This window comes from Carcharhinus amblyrhynchos, chromosome 30, assembly GCF_965287045.1.
Source record: "Carcharhinus amblyrhynchos chromosome 30, sCarAmb.v2.hapA, whole genome shotgun sequence".
Classification (NCBI taxonomy): Eukaryota; Metazoa; Chordata; class Chondrichthyes; order Carcharhiniformes; family Carcharhinidae; genus Carcharhinus; species Carcharhinus amblyrhynchos.
In genome coordinates, this window is record NC_137353.1 from 20,253,470 (window position 1) to 20,278,466 (window position 24,997).

At 42.2% G+C, this 24,997-nt stretch overlaps 1 protein-coding gene across 1 annotated transcript in view; it reads left to right on the plus strand.

Annotated features, from left to right (window-relative positions):
- atad3 (ATPase family AAA domain containing 3) overlaps nt 1-24,997 on the plus strand; it is a 49,211-nt gene that overhangs the window by 4,722 nt on the left and 19,492 nt on the right. The window contains exons 5-12 of the mRNA XM_080215134.1: nt 1,775-1,844; nt 7,742-7,907; nt 9,700-9,769; nt 14,074-14,229; nt 16,366-16,422; nt 16,530-16,655; nt 23,679-23,803; nt 24,787-24,838. Of these exons, the coding sequence (XP_080071260.1) occupies nt 1,775-1,844; nt 7,742-7,907; nt 9,700-9,769; nt 14,074-14,229; nt 16,366-16,422; nt 16,530-16,655; nt 23,679-23,803; nt 24,787-24,838 (822 nt within the window). The remainder of the gene's footprint in view (nt 1-1,774; nt 1,845-7,741; nt 7,908-9,699; nt 9,770-14,073; nt 14,230-16,365; nt 16,423-16,529; nt 16,656-23,678; nt 23,804-24,786; nt 24,839-24,997) is intronic.

Sequence of the window (24,997 nt, forward strand, 5' to 3'; positions counted from 1 at the left end):
TGTTTTAAGTTTCTTTGGATATGAGATGATACCAGATGAAAGAATTATAAATGCTACACTCTTGTTTAACTAAGGGTGGAGGGATAAACCCAGTAATTGCTAGCTAGTTTTGCCTAAAGTTTGTGTAGAGGGAAGCTTAAAGACTGTAATCTACAATGCAATTAACAGTTGGAGAAAGTTGGTGTAGATTTGTTAAAACCAGATCACATTTGACTAACTTGTTTGAATACTTTGAAATTTTTTTAAATTTTATTAGTCACAAGTAAGGCTCACGTTAACACTGCAGTGAAGTTACTGTGAAATTCCCCTAGTCACCACTCCGGTGCTTGTTTGGGTCAATGCACCTAACCAGCATGTCTTTCAGATAGTGTGTTTCTTGTGTGTGGACTTGTTGTTTGGCACCTGACGAAGGGGCTAACCCTGAAAGCTTGTGAGTATATTATCAAATAAATAGGTTGGACTAAAACCTGGTGTTGTCAGACTTTTTACTGTAAGTACCACACAGCAGGCCTATTAACAAAACTAAAGTAATGGGATAAAAGGGATGATGGCAATGTGGATACAAAGTTGGTTGAGAGACAGAAAACAGTAGTGTTTTGTTTTTCAGACCAGAAGAAGCTACGTAGTATTGCTCCCCAGCTCTCTGCATTAGGACAGCTGCCCTTCCAGTGATCTAGACTTTGGTATACAAAACACAGTTGCAAATTTTGCAGGTGGCACAAAATCCAGGAATGTGGTAAATAATGAAGAGGATCACAAGAGACTTTAGTGCTCATAGACAGATTGGTGAAACACAACAGATGCAATTCAATTGTAGGAATAATGAAGTGGTACACATTTGGAGAGGTAGCCACTGAGCTTCCCTCCTGCTGCAGTCAGTCAACTTGTAAAGCCTTGCTTTGTAGATTATATGACATTAAAAGAAAGACCTGCAATTATATATTGCCTTTCACAAGTCACTCTACACTCAAGACGTGCCATTTGCAATATGGCAGATAGTATGCACACCAGCGAGATCTCATGACCTGCAATGAAATAATCATTAGATCTGTTTTACATGTTGGCTGAGTGATAAGCATGGGCCTGAATTCTGCTCTTCAAGGTAGTGCTATAAGATCTATTCCATTTATTTGATTTGAGTAGACAAAATTTTCATTTTAATTTCACATTTGAAAGACTACACCTCTGACAGTACAGGACTGTACTGGAGTAGCAGGCTAGATTCTTGCACTCAAATCTCTCGGCGGTGGTAAATGAGTCATTATTAGCATATCGTTGTGCTGCAGTACCAACCTCTGCCATCAGAGGAGGCTCCAACACTTCTCTTTCACTCTGAACAAGTTCCTGATACGTGCCTGAGACTGCAACCAAGTACAGTATGGGACAGTCAAGTACAGCGCAGCACTGAAGTCAGCAAATAACTGCATGGTTCAGAAAGAATTAAAGTATGTTTGAGGGCAATAGCAGAGTGACTTTGGATCAATTGAATTGCAGTGTCTTACTGATCATGTTAAAATGTGAACTGCCCTCAAGCCGCTGGGTGATAAAATACATTCAAAGATTACATTTTTTTTTGAAAGAATGATATTGTACTCTTAATATACATAAGGAAGACCATTGCCCAGTTATGGATTATGAATGATAAAATTCTATATTTGTTATACGTTATAGCTATAAGCTGAAATGCCCTCAGTGCTTCACACAAATGAAATGACAGTTGGATGAGCAGTAAACATCATTGTTTCAAATAGCGATCATTCCTTGTTTTTATTAGCAACTGTTAAATGAGGATAACTTGAGGAAACAAGAAGAATCTGTTTTGAAACAGGAATCTATGCGGAGAGGTAAGATATTTCGATTATAATTCTTGTTAAATAAAATTTGGATTGTTTTAACATTAGAAGGTTAATGTTAAAATGTAAGTGAATCTTGAATTGGTTGCTGCTTTTTAAATTGAGTGCCTGGTGGAATAAGTTGAAGCAAATCCTAACTGCTTGGGTCTAATAAAAGAGCTGTGTGGGATCGGGGAGTTGGAGGTAAATGAGTAAAGACCTGTTAGCTGTTGAGATTAAGGCGCTTTGATTGAAAGGAAGTTCGAATATCTCCCTCAGTCGTAGATAAAGGGAGTTATAACATAATTTAGCTTCCTGTTTTATTGTTCCGATCTGGATCATTATAGTTGCTGCTCAGCTGAGTGAAGATTTTGGGTTTCAGTTTTTTCTTTATAATGAGCCTGCAGGTTTTGCAAAGATTATTTTTTTAAATGTCAGCGGCAGTGGCACCCATACTGAGAAGTGTGAACAATCAGGACACCTATATGGCATATCTTAAACCAACATTGAAAATATTAACTGCCTTTGTAACCTTTTTCCGTGTAGATTTATTCATTTACGACCACAGTTATGTTTTACTGGAGGTGTTCCCTCCTTTTATTGCACCTGCAACAGGTGGCCCTTGCACTCTGGCTTAATTGCTGGGATTGGTTCCACTTTGAAAGGGAATCATGGCCCTAAAGTTGTGCTTCAGTGATTGCTAATGTGTTGAATTTTTTAAAATATAGTTGTGAAATAATTCTTCTACAAAGTCTGGCATATGATGCAATCTTTATTTGAATGTTTATAACTTGTAAATTGGAATGAGGCTGTTCACTTGCCTTTGATTTGATTTATTATTGTCACATATATTAACATACAGTGAAAAGTATTGTTTCCAGAGCGCTATACAGACAAAACATACTGTTCATAGAGAAGGAAATGAGAGAGTGCAGAATGTAGTGTTACAGTCATAGCAAGCGTGTAGAGAAAGATCAACTTAATGCAAAGTAAGTCCATTCAAAAGTCTGACAGCAGCAAGAAAGAAGCTGTTCTTGACTCGATTGGTATGTGACCTCAGATTTTTGTATCTTTTTCCAATGGAAGAAAATTGAAGACAGAAGGTCCAGGGTGCATTGGGTCCTTAATTATGTTGGCCGCTTTGCCAAGGTAGTGGGAAGTGTAGTCGGAGTCAGTGGATGGGAGGCTGCCTTGTGAGATGGGTTGGGCTGCATTCACAAATTTTGTAGTTTCTTGTGGTCTTGGGCAGAGCAGGAGCCATACCAAAATGTTTGCTCTCATTCCATCAAACTTTGCCTGTCACTGCCTCTCGACTGGTCTTTTCTGTTCGTTTGCCGCTTCTCAATTTAACATTTGTGGTGTCCCACTGGGGCAGTGAAGGCACTGTTCTTCTGAATAATGAAGGAAAGTTTAAAAATGAAATAAAGAATAGTTAACTAAGGAAAGAGGAAAGCTTTTTACAACTTGAAGATTAACTTTGTGTGTGAAGGCAGAAGACATGGCCATGGTTCTTAATATTTTGGGCCTGCTTTACAGAATAGGTGTGCGATGCAGACATTGTGGCTGAGGAGGAGTGTGAAATACAAGGTGTGGTAAACCATAATCATGAAATATTGAGGGATTTAGCATCTTTAAAAGTGAATAAATCAACAGGCCTAGATGGACTGTTTCCCAGGTTGCTAAAAGAAGCAAGGGGAAAAATAATGGAGACTCTTAATAGTCATTTCTGGCTACAGATTAGGTGTTGGAAGATGGCTAACATTGTCCGTTTTAAAACAGTACTGAGTGGTTATTGGTCAATCATCTTAATGTGAAAATTATTTAAAAGAATTTTGATGGGACAGTGTTAGTCGTCAATTAGAAAGATTTGGATTCATAGAACATTACAGCGCAGAACAGGCCCTTCGGCCCACGATGTTGCGCCGACCAGTTTAAAAAAAAACAGTGACCCACTAACCTAAACCAATCCCTTTTCGTCCATAAACCTATCCACGGATCTCTTAAACGCCCCCAAACTAGGCGCATTTACAACCGCAGCAGGCAGGGCATTCCAATCCCTCACCACCCTCTGGGTAAAGAATCTACCCCTGACATCCGTCCTACAACTACCCCCCCTTAATTTAAAGCCATGCCCCCTCATGCTAGATTTCTCCATCCGAGGAAAAAGGCTATCACTGTCCACCCTATCTAAACCTCTAATCATCTTATATGTTTCAATAAGATCCCCTCTTAGCTGCCTTCTTTCCAGCGAAAACAACCCCAAATCCCTCAGTCTCTCCTCATAGGACCTCCCCTCCATACCAGGCAACATCCTGGTAAACCTCCTCTGCGCCCTCTCCAAAGCCTCCACATCCTTCCTGTAATGTGGGGACCAGAACTGCACACAGTACTCCAAGTGCGGCCGCACCAGAGTTGTGTACAGTTGCAGCATGACGCTGCGACTCCTAAATTCAATCCCCCTACCAATAAACGCCAAGACACCGTATGCCTTCTCAACAACCCTATCTACTTGATTCCCAACTTTCAGGGGTCTATGTACACATACACCTAGATCCCTCTGTTCATCCACACTATTCAAAGTCCTCCCGTTAGCCCTATACTCAACACATCTGTTATTCCTACCAAAGTGAATTACCTCACACTTCTCCGCATTAAACTCCATCCGCCAGCTCTGCAACCTGTCCAAGTCTTCCTGCAAACTATGACACCCTTCCTCACAATCTACCACACCTCCGACTTTGGTGTCATCAGCAAATTTACTAATCCACCCAACTATACCCTCATCCAGATCATTAATAAAAATTACAAACAGCAGTGGCCCCAAAACAGATCCCTGAGGCACACCACTCGTAACTGAACTCCATGACGAATATTTACCATCAACCACCACCCTCTGTCTCCTATCTGCTAGCCAATTCCTGATCCAATTTCCTAGATTACCCTCAATCCCATACATCTGCATTTTCTGCAGAAGCCTACCATGGTGAACCTTATCAAACGCCTTACTAAAATCCATATATACCACGTCAACTGCCTTACCCCCATCCACCTCTTTGGTCACTTTCTCAAAAAACTCAATAAGGTTAGTAAGGCACGACCTACCCGCTATAAAACCATGCTGACTATCTCCAATCAATTCATTACTCTCCAAATAACTATAAATCCTATCCCTAATAATTTTTTCTAAAACCTTGCCCACAACAGAAGTGAGACTCACCGGTCTGTAATTCCCGGGGAAGTCTCTGTTCCCCTTCTTAAACAATGGGACAACATTCGCTAACCTCCAATCTTCCGGTACTATACCAGAGGCCAACGACGACCTGAAGATCAGAGCCAGAGGCTCTGCAATCACTTCTCTTGCCTCCCAGAGAATCCTAGGGTAAATCCCATCCGGACCAGGGGACTTATCTATTTTCAAACCCTCAAGAATATCCAGCACATCCTCCTTATCAACTGTAATACTGTCTATTCTACTCCCCTGCAACCCAGTGTCCTCCTCAGCTATATTCATGTCACCCTGCGTGAACACCGAAGAGAAATATTGGTTCAATGCCTCTCCAATCTCTTCCGGTTCCACACATAACTTCCCTCTGCTGTCTATAACTGGCCCTAATCTTGCCCTAACCAACCTTCTGTTCTTGACATACCTATAGAACGCCTTAGGATTCTCCTTAATCCTATCAGCCAAAGTCTTCTCATGTCCTCTTTTAGCCCTTCTTAACTCACTCTTCAACTCCCTCCTAGCCAATCTAAAGTTTTCTAGTGCACTACCCGAGCCCTCAAGTCTCATCCGAACATAAGCCTCCTTTTTCTTTTTAACCAACGAATCAACTTTTTTAGTGCACCACGGTTCCCTAGCCCTACCAATTCCTCCTTGCCTGACAGGGACATACCTATCACAGACTCGCAGTAGCTGCTCCTTGAAAAAACTCCACATTTCGGACATTCCCAGTCCCTGTAATCTCCTAGTCCAACCTATGCTTCCTAATTCTCTCCTAATGGCCTCATAATTACCCTTCCCCCAGCTAAAACTACTGTCCCGAGGTTCATGCCTATCCCTTTCCATCACTAAGGTGAACGTAACCGAATTGTGGTCACTATCACCAAAATGCACACCAACTTCCAAGTCTAGCACCTGGTCTGGCTCATTTCCCAGCACCAAATCCAATATAGCCTCACCTGTAGTTGGCCTATCTACATACTGACTCAAAAAACCCTCCTGCACGCTTTGTACAAAAACTGACCCCTCTAACGAGTTAGAGCTATAGCAATTCCAATCAATATTAGTAAAGTTAAAGTCCCCCATAACAATTACCCTATTACTTTCACTCCTAACCAGGATCGTCTCCGCAATCCTTTCCTCAACCTCTCTAGAACTTTTAGGAGGTCTATAAAAGACTCCCAACAGGGTGACCCCTCCTCTCCTATTTCTAATCTCCGCCCATACTACCTCAACAGACAAGTCCTCATCAAACTTCCTCTCTGACACTGTGATACAGTCCTTGACCAATAATGCTACCCCTCCCCCCCTTCTACCTCCTTCTCTACTCCGACTAAAGCATTTGAACCCCGGGACCTGCAACAACCATTCCTGACCCTGCTCTATCCATGTCTCATTCAGCGGCAACAGTCAGATTGGATTTGTTAGGAAGCTCATGTCTGACTAGTTTGTATATTTTCGGGAAGGAATAGGGAGGATAGCACCTCAGATATACTCTACATGGATATCCACTAAGGCTCTTGAGAAGGTCTCACTTGGCAGAGTGATCAGAAAGGTAAAAGTCCATAGGATTTGAGGGCAAGTGACAGGTTGGATCCAGACTGAGGTCTGTCTGAGGAATGGCCAATGGGTGTTTTTTGTAACTGGAAAGTTGTCTCTGCAGATCTCAGCACCAGGTCACTTGGGTTGTGTGATATTTGTCAATGATTTAAGCTTAAATGTAGGGGTACGTATAATAAGTTACATGATGCAAATATTGATCATGTCGTTGAGAGTGAGGAAGGAAGCTGTAGACTTCAGAAAGATGTCAATTGTGGGTAAAAAGTGATAAATAAAATTAACTCCAGGTAATTGTGGTGATGGATTTAGGGAAGACGAAAATGGCGGGAATACATAAGCAGGATACTGAGAAACGTAAAGGAACAGAGTGACCTTGGAGTGCATGTGCACAGATTCATGAAGGTAGCAAGAGAGATAAAGAAGGGATACTTTCCTTTTATTATCCAGTCATTGAATGGAAGTGCAGGAGGTTATGCCAGAACTGCACAATCATTAGTGAGGTCGTAGCTAGTGTGCGGTTCTGGTCATATTACAGGAAGACTGTGATCACACTAGAGAGGGTATCAAGAAGAGAGGGTATAAGGATTTTGCCAAGAGAATTTAACTACAAAAGAAGATGGAATAGTTGATTTATTTGGGTCAGGGACGTCCGATGAATGCTTTAGTTGAAGGGCCTAGGCCGGACTTATTTCCCTTGGCAGAGGTCAATATCCAGGAGGCATGGATTTAAAATAATTGATCTAAGGAGTAGAGGGGAGTTGAGGAGAAAGTATTTCACCCGGGGGTGATGGGTTCTGGATCTTGCTGCCTGCAAGAGTGCTAGAGACGATACCATTGCTGCATTTAAAAAGTGCTCAAATACAAACTCAAGTTACCACAACTTTCAAGACTACAGAAAGAGCTGGAATGAGATGTTTTGAATTGAATTGGTCATTTGCGGCCATCAGAGACAGGATGAACAGATTGACCTCCTCCTGTAACAGATTTCTATGCTTTTTTCTACATTACTAATAAATCCTGACTAGGATTCAGCATCAAGGGCTTTGTCTTTACTGAACAGATGACTGTTCTGTCCCCAAAACATGGTGAAAGGCTATTGTTCTGATTCACAATTCTTTGCCCCATGTAGCCACCATTGAACATGAGATGGAGCTCCGACACAAGAATGAGATGCTTCGAATTGAAGCTGAAGCCAAGGCTCGTGGCAAGGTTGAGCGAGAGAACGCCGATCTGATCAGAGAGCAGATTCGGTTGAAAGCTGCAGAGCATCGTCAGACTGTCCTTGACTCCATTAAGTAAGTGTTAGATAGAAGGAAATGTTGATTACAGTCAATAAAACGGGACTGATCTGTTCTCTTCCTTCCTCGTCAAACTATCGCAACATTTTCCTCCCCATTAATATCTGGGCCTTGTTCTATCTGCTCCCTTTAGTATATACAGCCAGTGAAGGTGCAGTGATGTTTCACAGTGTAATAGAAATGTCCTCAAATGGATGATAATGATAGTAATTAAAACACTTGACATTGAACTGCCGAATGTAGGCCCTAGTGACTCATTGTTTGCTGAAGAAATTAACGCTTCACAGGCATCTCATGGTTTAGCATTAAATTGTGATGGTTCTGCTACCTTCTCCTTTCAGGGAAGAACTGCTGCTATTAATACATTTTTGCACCCATATCCTTCTAATATACTGGACCAGATTTTCCCTCACTGGCAATCCGTTGAAAAGGGCTTAGTGATTAATACCACCTACAATTCCACGCCAGGGTGATGTGAAATAGGCTGGAATTAAAGTAACTGTTTCAAATCTGTTTGGCTCTTTGGTCCAACTTCTTAAGTCTGGCCCTTGTCAGATGAAGTAGCTTCAGGCTATTTTTTAATTTCATTCAAGGGGATGTGTTTTAGTTTAGTTTCTTTATTAGTGTCCCAAGTAGGCTTACATGAATACTGCAATTAACTTACTCTGAAAATCCCCTTGTCCGCACACTCTGTCTGTTCACATACACTGAATTTAGCCTGGCCAATGCACCTAACCAGCAAGTCTTTCGGACTGAGGGAGGAAACCGGAGCACCTGGACAAAACCCACCCAGACACGTGGCGCACGTACAGACTGCACAGACAGTGACCCAAGCCAGGAATTGAACCTGGGTCCCTGGTGCTGTGATGCAGCAGCGCTAGCCACCGTGCTGTCCTTGGGGCCTTTAAGCCAGCATTTATTGTCCATTCCTAATTGCAAAGCTGGCATCCTTTGAATAAATAAAGAAAAAATACATCTTGCAAACTGGATCTTCAAAATGTTTGGGTTGACTTTCATGTTCTGAATGTATAACTGAACTGTATGCCATTTTCAGCGTGCTGTTCCATTACCTGCAATACAGCCCTCCCTGTCCTTTTATTGCCATTTTCCATTGAAGTTTTTGGCATAGAAATTTACAGCACCAAAGCAGGCCATTCAATCCAACAGATTAATGTTTTGTATGAACCTCCTCCCAGCTTTATCATACCCACAGCATATTTTAAACAATTTGTTTGCAGACCCCAAAAACTTAGCTAGTTAAGACATTGGGTAACTATCATGCAATCTCAGTATTGACGCCAGAATTTTAGGAAAGTAAATTATCATGAGGCACTTGGGCAATAGTTAGTGGTACATGTTAAATTTAGAAGCTGTTTAAAATATACACAAACATCTCTTTATAGTTCACTCTATTGGGGTTTCCCACAAACTCGGAAGATAGCTGGGGATTAAGGTCAAGACATGCTCCATTCTTAAAAATGAAAATTCTGCAACTGAAAATATAGGAGCAGAAATTTGAGGCTGACACACTCGTATTATGGGGTCAGTTTCATACTGCATAATTGAATGAAATTTTTCTTTGCCTTGCTTCGAAATGGAGTGGATGTGAGTGTTTTGGATGCTTGTCCAGCCCTTAGCCTGTGAGCAAAATAATGCAATTCCTGTGCCAAAGGCATCCTTCTACTTCCTGCACTTCCCTTTAAGAGACTGCGACTGTGTTTACACTTCTGTGCAGCTGCTCATGCTGTTTTGAGGTGCGCTGACTGCTCTACTTTCTCCTTTCACTCAGGACAGCTGGTGCAGTGTTTGGGGAAGGATTCCGTGCCTTCGTGTCCGACTGGGACAAAGTGACAGCTACAGTAAGTGAGAAGGAGAGATGCAGTATTCCCCGGCGATTGTCAGACTTCTGGGGCAGAACACGGAAAGTAAAATGCTGATATCCTATTGCTGGGTGAATTAAATGTAAATCGGAAGACCTTGCACTAAAGCTGTGCAGCATACTGGTCCTGTGTACTGGGTTCAGTTTTCATCAAATCAAGTCAACCATCAAAACCCCAGAGGCTGTGCAGTGAAGGGCCACAAGACTGGAGATGGCATCAAAGAATTAAGCTTTTGAAGAGTGAAGAAACCATGTTACTTGAGTTTTGAAAGGAAATGACTAAGGAGAAAGTATATAGAAGTCTGCAAGATAAGTGGGATTATGAGATAGAACCATAGAATCCCTGTGGTGCAGAAAGAGGCCATTCAACCTACCAAGCCTGTATCAACAACAATCCCACCCAAGCCCTATTCCTGAGCCCCACGTATTTACTACTACTAATCCCATGACAGAGGGTCAATTTAGCATGGCCAATCAACCTAACTCACCCATCTTTGGAGTGTGGGAAGAAACCAGACCACCCGGAGGAAACCCACGCAGACACAGAGAGAATGTGAAAACTCCATATACACAGTGACCTGAGGTCGGAATTGAACACAGATTCCTGGCACTGTGAAGCAACAGTGCTAACCACTGTGCCACCCAAATAAATCGGGAGCAGTTTATCAGAATATGCTACAGTATTAGAACCAGTGAAAGGTTTACACTGGTGAAATGAAGGGATATGATATGTTGGTGACAATTTTGCATGAGAATCAGTGGCATTTGGGTTAGTGTTCTGGTAGGCTGGTGAAGACAAAACCACTGGAATTACTTGAGAAACATTTAGATGATGTGATCTGGAAACATTGCTTGCTGTATTCCATACCAATGAACTTGTCTATCTTGTGATCTTCAAGGGCTGCATTTCCATGCATGCAATATCTCATTTTAAGCACCAGAGGGTACCAGTACTAATGGAGATCCTTATGAAGGTTGACTAAATATTGCAGTGAGGGATAAGATCAGATATCATCAGACAGTATTAGTAACCCAACCAGTTTAAAGGAATCACCTTTTTGAAGTTGTATGGCTTGTCGGAATAGAGATAGGCCCTTGAGCCTCTCCGACCACTCAGTAAAATAGCTTTTAATCTTTCTGCTAACTACGTAACAACCGTTGTCTGCATCCCTTGATACTTCTAGTCAAAGGAAATTATCAATTTCAGTCATAAATTAACCATTGACCCAGTATCGATTGCTGTTTGCAGAAGTGTTCCAGGCTAGTGCTTTGTTTAGTGACTTTGCCACTTAAATTATCTGAGCTATACAATAATTGGAAATGTCGGATATTCTTACTGTTGTGTCATGCACTGTCAAAGCTTGTTGTTGAAATATCCTTCATTTTTAACTTTTGGGTTTATATTCTTGAACTGTCAAGCTGAGATGTGCTCCAGGTTTTAATTGGCAACTAGTAAGGTTTAAAAATGAGCTGACCTTGCAGGTGATTGTTTTTTTTTGCTTGAGTTTAACACAAGTGCTGACTGGAAACTAACAGCTGAAAGTGTGCACAGTTAATGGAAAACCTGATTTGTGGCACCCCTTGTCAAGAAACAATGACTGAAGAATTCAGATTTTGAGTGAGATATTGAAGCTGTGGATTCTGTGTGGATGTCTTGTGTGCAGTTCTGTAATGTTGAGCAAAGGAGACCTTCCTTTTCTGGAAAGGAAGAAGCTCAGGATCCTACTTTAAGATTGTTCAGTTCATGGTCCTTGACAAACCACTTGATAGCTTCCACTTTGTACACTGGTCCTTCTTTGGCTTGGCCTCCGCTCTTTGACAACAGATGTCTCCGCAGACTGTCATGAACTCTGGGAATGCGTGGTGCAGCAATTACAGTTCATAAAAGAATAAAGTGGATTTGTTCTCCCAGCATATTCCTAATGGGCAAGAAACATTGCCAAAAGTTGCAGGTGGTAATTGTTGAGACTTTACATAGATCTCTGTACTCCACAAGAAGCCCCATAATAACCATCTTCCTGGGATGTTGGATTCATGCTCAGACTCTTGCTGGAGATGAAGTTGCTATCTATAGTTGATCTGGAAGTGATTGCATGTTCCCTTTGCCTCAATTACTGGTTGTATGCCTCAGTCAGCTGACAGTTTGCCATTTTCATGGTATTTTTCAAAATGAAACCCTAATGTTTATTTATGACACTTGTGGGCAATAAATCATATGTTCCACGTGCTCTCCTGGGTATAATTGAAAGAATGGGTTGTAAACCCCTCTCAGTAAAAGCACAGTGATTGCCCTTGAATCTGGAGCATGCTCTTATGCTGCATATTAATATGACAATGTAGTAAGCACCAGGTCCTTGGAGACTAGTGAAAATGGACTATCTTGAACAGATCTCCTCAGGGAGTTGTGCTGTAGTGTTTGATCTGTCTTAAAATTCAGATTCTGCAAGTGTTGGCATTTACTTGCGTTCGTTCTGTATTGCCCCAATACCCTGGACACCCTTGTTTTCTTTACTCAGAGGGTAGTAAGGTCGTGGAATGCCCTGCCTGCAGCAGTTGTGGACTCGCCAACTTTAAGGGCGTTCAAATGGTCAGTGGATAGGCATATGGATAACATTGGAATAGTTTAGGTTAGAGGGTCATTAGATTGGTTCCACTAGTCGGCGCAACATTGAGGGCCGAAGGGCCTGTACTGTGCTGTAATGTTCTATGTTCTTTCTGTCCGGTTTGACCAGTTCCTTATCACAAATTAAGTTTGTAATTCAATAATATTTGACTGGTTTAGCTTACTGCATAATTATATGGCAGTTTTTTTTTTGTCTTGATCTTAGGGTTTTTATGAAGTGTTTGCTTTTACTTCAGAATTTCTGAAAGGTTTGGAGGGGTGATGTTTTCATTGAAATGAGTACGGTGGAAATATGGAAATAAAACAAGTGGTGCCACAACTCAGGTTATCCATTAACTGTGCACACTTTCAGCTGTTAGTTTCCAGTTAGTTCCCAGACCTGTATAAAAGCAGATGGGACAGGGCTGGTAGCAATCTACACAGTACTTAATGTAAGTTTGCGTTGGGAGCAATAACAGCATCCCTTGTTTGACTCTAGCATCTCTGAACTTTACCCTCCAGTTCCATCTAAATTCTGGGTAAAGCTTGCCGCACACCCTCCGCCATCCCTGCCTTCTCACCATTAAAGCATATGGCACACTGCACCGTCCCCAGTTATTCAGTTCATTCTTTCCTGATATCAGTTGATTTCCCTAGTCTACTTTCCCTTTACAGGCCTTTGAAGCCCACATTTGGTGTTGTCTAATTGTTTTCCCCATTCTCCATTATCTTTATTCTTTTGAAATTCTGCCAGTGGAGTGCACTGTGTGATTTGGATGCTTGCTGTTTTTTAATAGAACAGAGTGAGGTCTCCTGCTGACTCTGTGTCTTCTATATCTAGAATGTTTGGTGTCACCTCTTCTAAAATCAAGTTGTATAAATGCCAATAAACATGGGGCTCTTAAGAATTTGTAGCATCATAGAATTCCTACAGTTCAGAAGTAGGCCATTCAGCCCATCAAGTCTGCTCTGACCACAATCCCGCCCAGGCCTTATTCCTGTAAGCCTTTATTTACCCTGCTAATCCCTCTGGCACTAAGGGGCATTTTAGCATGGCCAATCAACCTAACCCACAAACCTTTGAAGTGTGGGGCGGAACTGGAGCGCCCGGAAGAAACCCACACGGAAACAGGTAGAATGTGGAAACTCCACACAGACACTGACCCAAGGACAGAATTGAACCCAGATCCCTGTTGCTGTGATGCAGCAGTGCTAACCACTGTGCCACCATGCTGCCTGTTACTTGGAATAGATTGGGAGGGGGCGGGAGTGTGGAGATGGGGTACTCGATGGGTTACAGTAGTCTGTCATGAGTGGAAGAGCTAGTGGAATATAGTTCAGCTGAGATTTTCATTGACGTATACGTCCCCAAAGGAGAGGAAATAGCTGGATTTTGCACACGATGGGATAGATTATACTTGCATTGTAGAGTGATTTTGAAGGGGGAGTTAAATCTATGATTAAATAGAGATAACATTTCTTCCTGAAAAATGTACCTGATGGGGCAAGTACGTGTTGTTGAATGTTTAAAAGATATTTCATGTCTTTAAATATCCTTCTAATTATGTCAATGAAATGTGTTGATTAAAAAAAGCCTGCATGTTTTATAAGCTGAATAATTGTGCCATCCTCTAAGGCATCACTATAACTCATTACTTTTTCTGGCATTGCTTTATCTTTAGGTGGCTGGGCTAACACTGCTGGCTGTTGGCGTTTACTCTGCCAAGAATGCTACGGGAGTTGCTGGACGATACATTGAGGCTCGGCTGGGAAAGCCTTCACTGGTTCGAGATACATCCCGCATTACATTAGTAGAAGCGTTGAAGCACCCAATCAAGGTAATGCAAACTTGAGCGTTTTGGTGATCTGAACAGAAAGTTCAGGCCTAGACTGATTCTCAAATGGGGAATGTTCTCTGACTAATGAGGACCAGTTGCATTATGAAACCCAGCACAGCCCTGGGGTTAATCCTTACAGACATAACCTTTCTCTCAGGCAACAGCCACCAATCTACAGCCATTCCAGAACAATCAGAGCTTTGCTACCTAATACCCAGGGTGGTTTTCATGATGCAGGTATAAAGTGGCACCCATCAATGTCATTTAAAATGTACATTAAAAAGAAATTTGATTTCATGGAACATATTTGTAACTTGAGTATTAATGTGTTAATAACTTTATGTACTCTGCAAAAAAAATGAGTAATAGGCTAAACTAAACCTTCATTATTGTGTTTATGCAGATTCGGTTGGGTTTTGAGTCATGCATTAAATGGCTGGTGTCCTTCCTTGGCCCATCTAAAGGGCTAAGATTCACTTTAAATTAAATACTTTTTACTCCTGGAAGTGTGCTGGGGCCTGGGTCAATTTCTGTGTGTCTTGGTGTCTGTCGGTCAGTTGTGAGAAGTTTTGAATCTCCTCTCTACACATCTTATTTTCAATAATTACATTTTTTTATATTTAGTGAGATAACATGAAGTCAAACCTCCACAGCAGCAACTGCAGAACTGTTCCACAATTCCTGCATCATTGCAGTTCCTAGTGAAAATGCTTTTAAATCATACCTCTTAGGGTAAAAATGTGACCACAGGATGAGACGTGATTGGTGTCCCATTTGTGTGGGATGGGTGAGTGAGTAGCAGTGCCTCAATGATTTGTGAGAACTCAATTTTATCAAGTTTTGAATGTGTGTTGGGGGCAGTTGGGGAGGAGGGAGCAAGAATTCACTAGTGAACCATGTTTATTTTTTAGTCTTTTTGTCTGTGAACAATGTATCTCAAAAAACTAATGGAATTGAATTGTCTTATTATTGTCACATGTATTGGGATGCAGTGAAAAGTATTGTTTCTTGCAAACTGTGTAAACAAAATATACTGTTCGTAGAGTAGGGGAGAAGAAAAGAAAAGGATGCAGAATATTGTGCTGCAGTTACAGATAGGTTGAGGAGAAAGATCGGCTTAATATGTATTCAGACATTCAAAGTCTGACGATAGCAGAGAAGAAGCTGTTCTTGAGCAGTTGGCACATGTTCTCAAAATTTTGCATCTTTTTTGTGACGTAAGAAGGTGGAAGAGAGTATGTCTAGGGTGTGTGCGATCCTTGATTATGCTGGCTGTTTTCCCAAGACAGCAGGAATTGTAGATGTTCTTGCTGGGATGGAAGGCTGGTGTATGATGGACTGGGCTGCGTTCACAACTTTTTGTAGTTTCTTGCGGTGTTGGACAGTGCAGGAGCCATACCAAGCTATGATGCATCTGGAAAGGATGCTTTCTATGATGCATCTGTAAAAGTCGGTGAGAGTCGTAGTGGATGTGCCAAATTTCTTTCTCCTTCTGAGAAAGTAGAGATGTCGGTGGGCTTTCTTAACTATAATGTCGGTGTGAAGGGACCAGGACAGATTGTTGGTGTTCTGAACAGCTAGAAACTTGAAGCTGTCAACCATTGCCACTTCATCACCTTTGATGTAGACAGAGGCATGTCTTCCACTGTGCTGCTTGAAGTCAATGACTATCTTTTGTTTACTGACATTGAGGGGGACATTGTTGCATCATTTCAACAAATCTTGGTAAAGTATAAAATTGTTATAATGTAGTTCAAGGTAAAGTTGATAATGTGGCCCAGCTGTACACTCAATGCTTTCAATTGTTTATTAATGTATTTGGGAATTTAGTGACAGTTACATGAAATATTCCTAATACTGAACTATCAAAAAAAGGCTGGAAACGTTTCTCAATTATAAAGAGAAACATTGAGTCAGTATTTCAAATGGAGGAAGGTCAGTGGCCTGAAGGGTTAACTGTTCCCCTCTGCCTGACCTGCTGTGTATTTCCAGCATCTTCTGATCCCATGTCCACAGTATCTTGCTTTTTCCCTTGCGGCAAATGGCTTTGGGTAATGTAATGGCGTTTGTTCATTGTGTATGAAAGATAATATTCCATTGTAAAGTTAAACTAGATACGTTTCTTTTTCCTCCCAGGTTGGTAAACGTGTGATGAGCAAGCCACAGGATGCGCTTGAGGGGGTGGTGTTGAGTGTGAGTTTTATATGTTACATATACGCAGTTCTGTGCCTGGAGAAATTGAATTTATTTGTTATGAGTCTCTTTTTCCACTTTCACTCAATTCCCATTTTCTATGACAGCCCAAATTGGAGGAACGTGTGAGAGATATCGCCATAGCAACCCGCAACACAAAGAGCAACAAGGGACTGTACCGAAATATTCTAATGTATGGGCCTCCGGGTACAGGGAAAACCCTTTTTGCTAAGGTAAGGACTGTTTGAGGGAGAAAAATATCATAAGAACATAAGAACATAAGAACATAAGAAATAGGAGCAGGAGTAGGCCATCTGGCCCTTCGAGCCTGCCCCGCCATTCAATAAGATCATGGCTGATCTGTCGTGGCTCAGTTCCACTTTCCCGCCCTCTCCCCATAACCCTTAATCCCCTCTCTTATCAAAAACCCATCAACCCGCTTCTTAAAAATATTTAGCGAGGCAGCCTCCACCACTTCAACGGGCAGAGAATTCCAGAGATTCACCACCCTTTGAGTGAAGAAGTTCCTCCTCAACTCTGTTCTGAACCGCCCCCCCTTTATCTTGAGGCTGTGCCCCCTAGTCCTACTGTCTTTTTTGAGCGGGAAGAGTCTTTCCACCTCTATCCTATCCATCCCATTCATCATCTTATACGTCTCAATGAGATCTCCCCTCATTCTTCTAAACTCTAACGAGTACAAGCCTAGTTTATTCAGCCTCTCCTCATAGCTCAACCCCCTCAACTCCGGTATCAGCCTAGTAAACCTCCTCTGCACTCCCTCCAAGGCCAAAATATCCTTGCGCAGGTGCGGCGCCCAAAACTGCACACAGTACTCCAGCTGCGGCCTCACCAATGCCCTATACAGCTGCAGCAAGACCTCCCTACTTTTATATTCAATCCCCCTCGCTATGAAGGCCAGCATCCCATTCGCCTTCCTGACCACCTGCTGCACCTGCAGGCTGGGTTTTTGCGACTCATGCACAAGGACCCCGAGGTCCCTCTGCACCGTCGCCTGCTGCAGTTTTTCGCCACGTAAGTAATAGTCCTTCCTACCATTCTTCCTACCAAAGTGGACCACCTCACACTTGCCAACATTAAATTCCATTTGCCATTTCCTGGCCCATTCGCCCAGCCTATCTAGATCCTTCTGCAGACTCTCCACACCCTCCACACAATTTGCCTTTCCCCCAATCTTGGTGTCATCAGCAAATTTTGACACCCTACACTCGGTTCCCTCCTCCAGATCATCTATATAAATGGTAAATAGCTGAGGCCCCAGCACCGACCCCTGGGGCACCCCACTAGTCACCAACCGCCAATCCGAATAGCACCCATTGACCCCCACTCTCTGCCTCCTATTTGACAACCAATCCTCTATCCACGCTAACACCCTACCCCCAACTCCATGTCCTCTGACCTTCTGCAGTAACCTCTTGTGAGGTACCTTATCAAACGCCTTCTGAAAATCCAGAAAGACCACATCCACCGGCTCTCCTCTATCCACCGCCCTAGACACATCCTCATAGAACTCCAGTAAATTTGTCAGACACGACTTCCCTTTAATGAAACCGTGTTGCGTCTGCCCTATCAAGCAATTCCCTTCAAGATGCCTCGCAATTTCCTCCTTAATGACGGATTCTAACATTTTACCTACCACAGACGTTAAACTAACCGGCCTGTAATTCCCCGCCTTTTGCCTGGCACCCTTCTTAAACAACGGCGTAACATTAGCCGTTTTCCAATCCTCCGGCACTTCCCCGGAATCCAGCGACGTCTGGAAAATAACCACCAAGGCATCCACTATCACCTCCGCCATTTCTTTCAGAACCCTCGGATGCATTCCATCCGGTCCTGGGGACTTGTCCACAATCAGCCCCTCCAGTCTGTCGCGCACCACCTCTCTAGTAACAGTAATGTCATTAAGACCCTCCAGTCCTACCACCTTTCCATCGCTAACACCCGGCAAATTATTCACGTCCTCCTCCGTGAAGACAGAAACAAAAAAGTTATTCAAGACCTTAGCCATATCCCCATCCCCTACCACTAGGTCCCCTTTCTCATCCGCTAAGGGACCAACGTTCACCCTAGCCAGCCTCTTCCTTTTTATATATTTATAAAAACTCTTGCTATCCTTTTTTATATTAAGTGCTAGCCCAGCTTCATAGCTTCTTCTACCCTCCTTTATCAACTTTTTTGTCAATCTTTGTTGACATTTAAACCTTTCCCAATCCTCTTCTCGCCCACTGCTCTTAGCTACTCTAAATTCCTCCGCTTTTAATTTAACACTTTCCTTCACCTCCTTCGTTATCCACGGCTTATTACCTCTCTTCCTACTGTCCTTTTTAACCATCGGAATAAATTTCTGCTGAGCACCAAGAAAGATCTCCTTAAAGATCCTCCACTGCTCCTCAGCAGACCTACCTTCCAACGCGCTCCCCCAGTCCACATTCGCCAATTCTTCTCTCATCCTACCGTACTCCCCTCTATTCAAACAAAGGACACGTGTCCGGGAACCCACTTTCTCCTCCTCCATCTGCAACAGAAACTCCACCATACAATGATCACTCTCTCCAAGAGGATCCTTCACCTCAAGGTCCCTAATTCTACCCGCCTCATTACATAGCACCAGATCCAAGATAGCTCGCTCCCTCGTCGGCTCCAACACACACTGTTCCAGGAAACTATCCCGGCAGCATTCCAAGAACTCCTCCTCGAGCCCACCTCGTCCAACATGGGTCGACCAATCAATATGCAGATTGAAATCCCCCATAACTACTGCCGTCCCCCTGGCCAATTTCTGCATATCAGAGTGAGGGGTGTTAATGTTGGGGCAATGGATGTTTCTGACGGCAATGTATGAAGGGCAGTTCCTTGGGTAAGATGTCTCAGTGAATTTCTTCTTTCACTCGCCGCTGTGCCTCTTCCTCTATCCTCCCCTCTTCAGTTGATGATCTCTGCAAACTTACATATAGCAATACTAATTGCCATATATGTATGATCAGTGAGTCATCTCTGTCAGTAGCCCTGGCATTAAATGTACTTTCTGTTAAAATTTTAGGCCGAAAGAATCCTGAGTTACAGACTTTGCAACCTGAACAATTATTGTCACATCAGGTCCTATTAATTCTTTCTAATTTTATCTGAGGAAGGTCAGTGTTAAAATAAGGCAGAACTTGTATTTCACCTTGGGTTGTCCCAAAGCATTTTGCAGTCAATCTGTTAACTTCGGTATGCAGTTCTGTTGTAATGCAGTAGCCAATTTCTGCAGAGCAACGTTCCACAGTTGATGTGATTTTAATGGTGGTGATGATTGTGGGAGAAATGTCTGGCAAAGGCACTAGGAGAACACTCGTGTATGTGTGTTTTTAAATAATACCATAAAATCTTTTATATACATCTGTATCTTTCAGTACACCTACATAGACGGATTTAAGTTTAGTAGCTCATTTAGGCGTGGTGGTTATTGGAAAGATTTTCTTTTGTCATAGCTAGAGTCCAGTCAGGACTAGAGTTGAAAACAGATCAGTCTGATAAAGATGAAGCGTCTATTTATCTGTTCGCTGTTCACATTGCCTCATCCTCCCATGTGTCATTTGCTTTTTGTCTGTTTTGTTCTAACCATGACAGCGAGTTTGTAGATACACATCTTTTCAGCTTTAATAGCCAGCTTCACTGAGGTAGTTGGTTTGGTTTGTGTGGCAAGTGCAAAAAAAAAACGTGTTGTTTTGCGCTGCCTCTGAGTGAGATTATGGTGTATCATTGGGGCAGCGATGTGAAAGCCTTCCTGTGACGGCAGTGTTGTGCCTGACCTGGGGTGTCTCATCTAAAGTGGCAGCTTTCCCAGCAGTGATTGTCCACCCTGGCAAACACAAAATGGCCTAAACAATTTCTATCACTATGTCCATCACCCTAATTCTGCAATTCCCACACCTCTGCCCTGATTATAATGTCAATTCAACTCTACAGATTTAGCCTTTTTTGATAGCATTAGGGAGTCTGGGTTATGGGCAATAAAAGGTGTTGGTTGTATTTGATTCTTAACATACAGATTTATTTCAGAGTGGCATTGCTAATAACATACAGTTTCACAGATTGGGACATGCTGCTCCTATTGAATATAGCTTTAGGGGTGTATCCAATAAAGGCACAAAGGTATATGTTGCAGAAGAAGAATTTTCTTTTGGAGGCTTTTAAATTCTATTGGTTACGGCCGTCAAAGTGAATTTGCTGAAAAACTAAATGATATGCGTCAGACTGAAGGGCTGAAACAAAATGATGCAGTAAATGAAACACAACGACAGGTTTACAGGCAGGCAGGGATGTTTCCTGGTCAGATCCCTGCTGTGTTTATAAAATCGGTGTGAAATAGTCTTTTAATTGATGCTGTTGTAGATTGTTTTGGTGAGTCAGTTCTTGCCCTGTGGCATCTTGCGCTCATGCCTCGATCTAATAAGTCATAGCGCAAATATGAGGATTAAAAATAAAGGAGGCAATTTATTCCATAATTGTGTAACATGATGGGTATTACCAGGTGTTAGCAAGCATTATGAAATATTCTGAAATTTGTGTTTAACAATTTTTAATTGTGAATCAGGGTTAAATGAGACAGGAAACTTGTGTGTGTGGCAGGGGCAAGGTGGGGAACACAGTTGATAAATGGGGAAAGTCGTAAATCTTCAGGTATAGAAGAGAGGAGACTGGTTGGATTACATCAATTTTTCCAAATGGCTTCAGTGACATTGCCCAATTGATGTATGCGAAACTGCCATCTAACGTATTAGTGATGCTGCTGCTTAAAGGTCTGTACTGATATTCTAAACGCTGACCGTATACCTTTGTCTCAGTAAGTGAATTATTTTGGTTAATTTAAGAAAGTTGCTTTGCTCACGAAATGTGAACTGCGTTTGCGAGGGAGATTTCTGATTGCAAGAGACGGGATTGCTGAGTGTGTGGCAATGGATGGTTGGTGGCTGCTGTGTGTGGCACTTTCCTATCAGATTTGCACAGTGCTGAGATGTAATTTTCTTCCCAAGGGCAGATGTTTAGTGGCCTCGCCTGCAAAGTGAACACCAACAGGAATATCTCATTTGCAAGTTTAATAACCGCACTGACACTTCTTATGGCAGTTCCACAATTTCACAGGATTTCTCTCCGTTGTAAATAGCCCGGCTGCTTAAATGCTTTAATCGTGGAGGTTTACATCAACACTTTTAACTGCATAAAGGAAAACTAGAATTAAATTATAGAGTGCAGTAGGGCTATATTTAGAAAGCATAATTCTTTTTATATAACACTGCAGTGACTCAGTAGGCTGGAACTGAGTAAGAAGTACTGGCACTGAGGCAGAGCTAAATTACTAATGTAATTGTACATAATACAATTAACAGTGCATCCTCTCAATGAAACCACATTTGCTCTGATATATTAAAAAGCTTGCTTCTGCGTGTAATACCTGTCAATTTTTTTCCCACTATAAATTCTTGTGTTCACATTTGAAATGGAAACTGTGCAAATGTGTCACTCTGTGACTGTCCCCTTGTCAGTGGCAGCACTTCCACAGGCGTCAGGGTAAAATTGCAGTATGCCAAAGTTTGCTCTGGATGTTTTCATGATATATTTCCTACGCAGCATTTATAATTAAGGATAATGAATGGGTTTAGCACGAAGACTCATGTATATCAGGATCCCCGATCTAATTATCCTTCATTTCACCTGAGAACATGGGGTGTTAATGGGACTGAAAGGCATGGCACAGTGGTTAGCACTACTGCCTCGCAGCACCAGCGACCCGGGTTCCTTTCTCGGCTTGGGTCACTGTGTGGAGTCTGCACATTATCCTCACGTCTGCATGGGTTTCTTCCGGGTGCTCCAGTTTCCTCCCACAGTCCAAAAGACGTGTATTTAGCATTGGCCATGCTAAATTCCCCCTGAGTGCACCTGAACAGGTGCCAGAGTGTGGTGACTAGTGGATTTTTGTGGGTAACGTGTTAATGTAAACCTACCTGTGACACAAATAAACTTTAAACTTTGTGTCCCAGTATTAATATAACCACCCAGGCTAGTGCTAATGCATCTTGGAATGTGTCAGTTGGTCAGATTTACTGGTAAAGGATAAAACTATTGCGAAAGGCAAGTTTTTAAGAGCAAATCTAAAGTTGTGGAATTGCAGTACATTCCATCCCCACCCATCCTTCCTGTCACCTGCTATTTTAACTCAGCATCTTGCTCTTGTGCCCATTGTCTACCTTTGGTGTGCTGCAATATTGCTGTGTGCTGTAGTGAAGAGCAACATCTCGTGCTCTTAAAGTTGCTACATCTTGTTGCAATCTCTCCCAGCTACAGTAAAATTTCCAACACATTTCTCCCTCTCCTCCACTCAGTCGGACGGACTCCAAACATTCACTCTTTTCCCTCCCTGCAGAAGCTGCCAGACCTGCTGAGGTTTTACTATCATTCTCTGATCTTGTTTCAGATTCCTGCATCTGCTTATTTTAAGAGATAAAATCTGATTGATGGATTGAAAGTGCATAATACACAGGAAGTTAAAGACAGGTGCTAAGAACTATTTTAAAAATCTACATTGGTTATCAGATCACATTAAAAGTTGCTGGAAAAGAGGCTCGTGGACAACTGGGAATAATGGGAATAGCCTTTTTGTCAAAGTGAGAGAGGATTGTCGGAGAGCACTGCATCATTGAAAGATGCTGAAGGAGAGGCCAGGGAGGAGTTTGGGAATGGCAGAGATATTAAGTGAGTGCTTGTATCAGTCTTCACTCAGTAGGCTGGCACAGGATAACAGTATGGAGGAGCACTGTGCCAGAGGTGTCATCTTTCATACTGGATACTAAACAGTTCTTGTCTGCCCAAACCACAGGATGTAAAAGATCCTGTTACACCATTAGAAGAAAAACAAGAGTGTTCTCCCAGTCTCTGGCCAATATTTTATCCTTGGTTTCATCCTCATTTTAAAAAACTGGTAGTCGTCATCTTGGTTTTTGCTGAGACCTTGTGTTTCCTACATTACAAACAGTAACTACAACTTTAAAAAATAGATGGCTATAAAATTGCTGGTAAAGTGTTTTGGGGCTGACTCTGGAATGGTGCTATACAAATGCATGTTGCATGTATAAGAATCTGAATACTGCCGACAGCTGAAGTCAAGGCCTCTTCTATTTGACCTGACAACGAGGTGCTCAGTAGTCAAGAAACGAGCTACTTTCAGATTTATATTTCTTGTGTTTTTTTTCCCTTGTCAGAAACTAGCTGTACATTCCGGCATGGATTACGCTATTATGACAGGTGGGGACGTGGCTCCTATGGGTCGTGAGGGTGTCACAGCTATGCACAAAGTCTTTGATTGGGCATCAACTAGCAGAAGAGGGTGAGTTTGTCATTTTGGTGGGGTCAGTTACAGAGAGAAGTGAACTATTCCTGTGTTTCAGCTGTTAATTGTTGTTTTAATTGAATATTTTATTTTGAAGGATAAATTAATTGAATCCCTACATTCATAGAATCTTTACAGTGCTGAAAGAAGCCACTCGGCCCACCGTGTGTGTATCGGCTCTCCAACAGAACATCTTACCCAGGCCATATCCCTGTAACCCATGTATTTACCCCACTGGACCCCTGGATCTACATGTCTTGGGATAATAAGGGACAATTCAGCATGGCCTGCATATCTTTGGACTGAGGGGAAACCTGCACAGACACTGGGAGAACAGGCAGACTCCATGCAGTCACCTGAGGCCAGAATCAAAACTGGGTTCCCAGCGCTGTGAGGCAGCAACGCTAGCCACTGTACCACTACCAATTGCATGTGGATGATGTTTGAGCAAGTGATACAGGTTGATATCGTGCTGATGCAGTAGAGGATTAGGTTAACTTGAGTTTTGTAGGCCACTGATTTAAAGATTGGTGATTTCAGAGAATTTGAAATGTTTCTTAAATTTGTTTCACCTAATGTTTGCTTCCATATGTTTTAAACTTAAAATGCAAGTAGCAATGTGATCCCTCCTACTGTGCCCATGTTGAGATTTTAATTTTCCGTACAAGAACTGTGGTTTAACAGAGTACAGTGGTGGACTTGCACCTTTAAGAATTTTGCCTGAGACTGTCCTGCAGCTGTAAGGCAACAGAGACTTTCGCCTGAATTTAAAGTTTGTGTATTAGCGTCACAAGTAAGGCTGAAAAATGTGGGCGTTTGGTTTTTGGATGTGCTGTTTTCTTAGATTAGTGTTCTTGGCTTCTGTGCCTCAAGAATTCTAAATAATGGAGATTGATTTATTTTGGGCTACTAAGTTTTAAACATTTGGATGTGTTTATGTGAAGTCAAAGGAATGATCGTACCTTGTCTCCTGTGCACAGGCTTTTGCTGTTTGTGGATGAGGCGGATGCGTTTCTTCGAAAGAGAGCAACCGTAAGTCTACCCATGTGACCTTTTGAAAATCTTCTGAACAAAGAATCATAGGAAGGTGATGTTTGTCCCAGAGACCCCATTTATCGTCAGCATTTAACAAGAGTGAAATTGCTGACAGATATCCTTTCAATTCCAGCTCATGTTTCTTCTCTCAGTTTC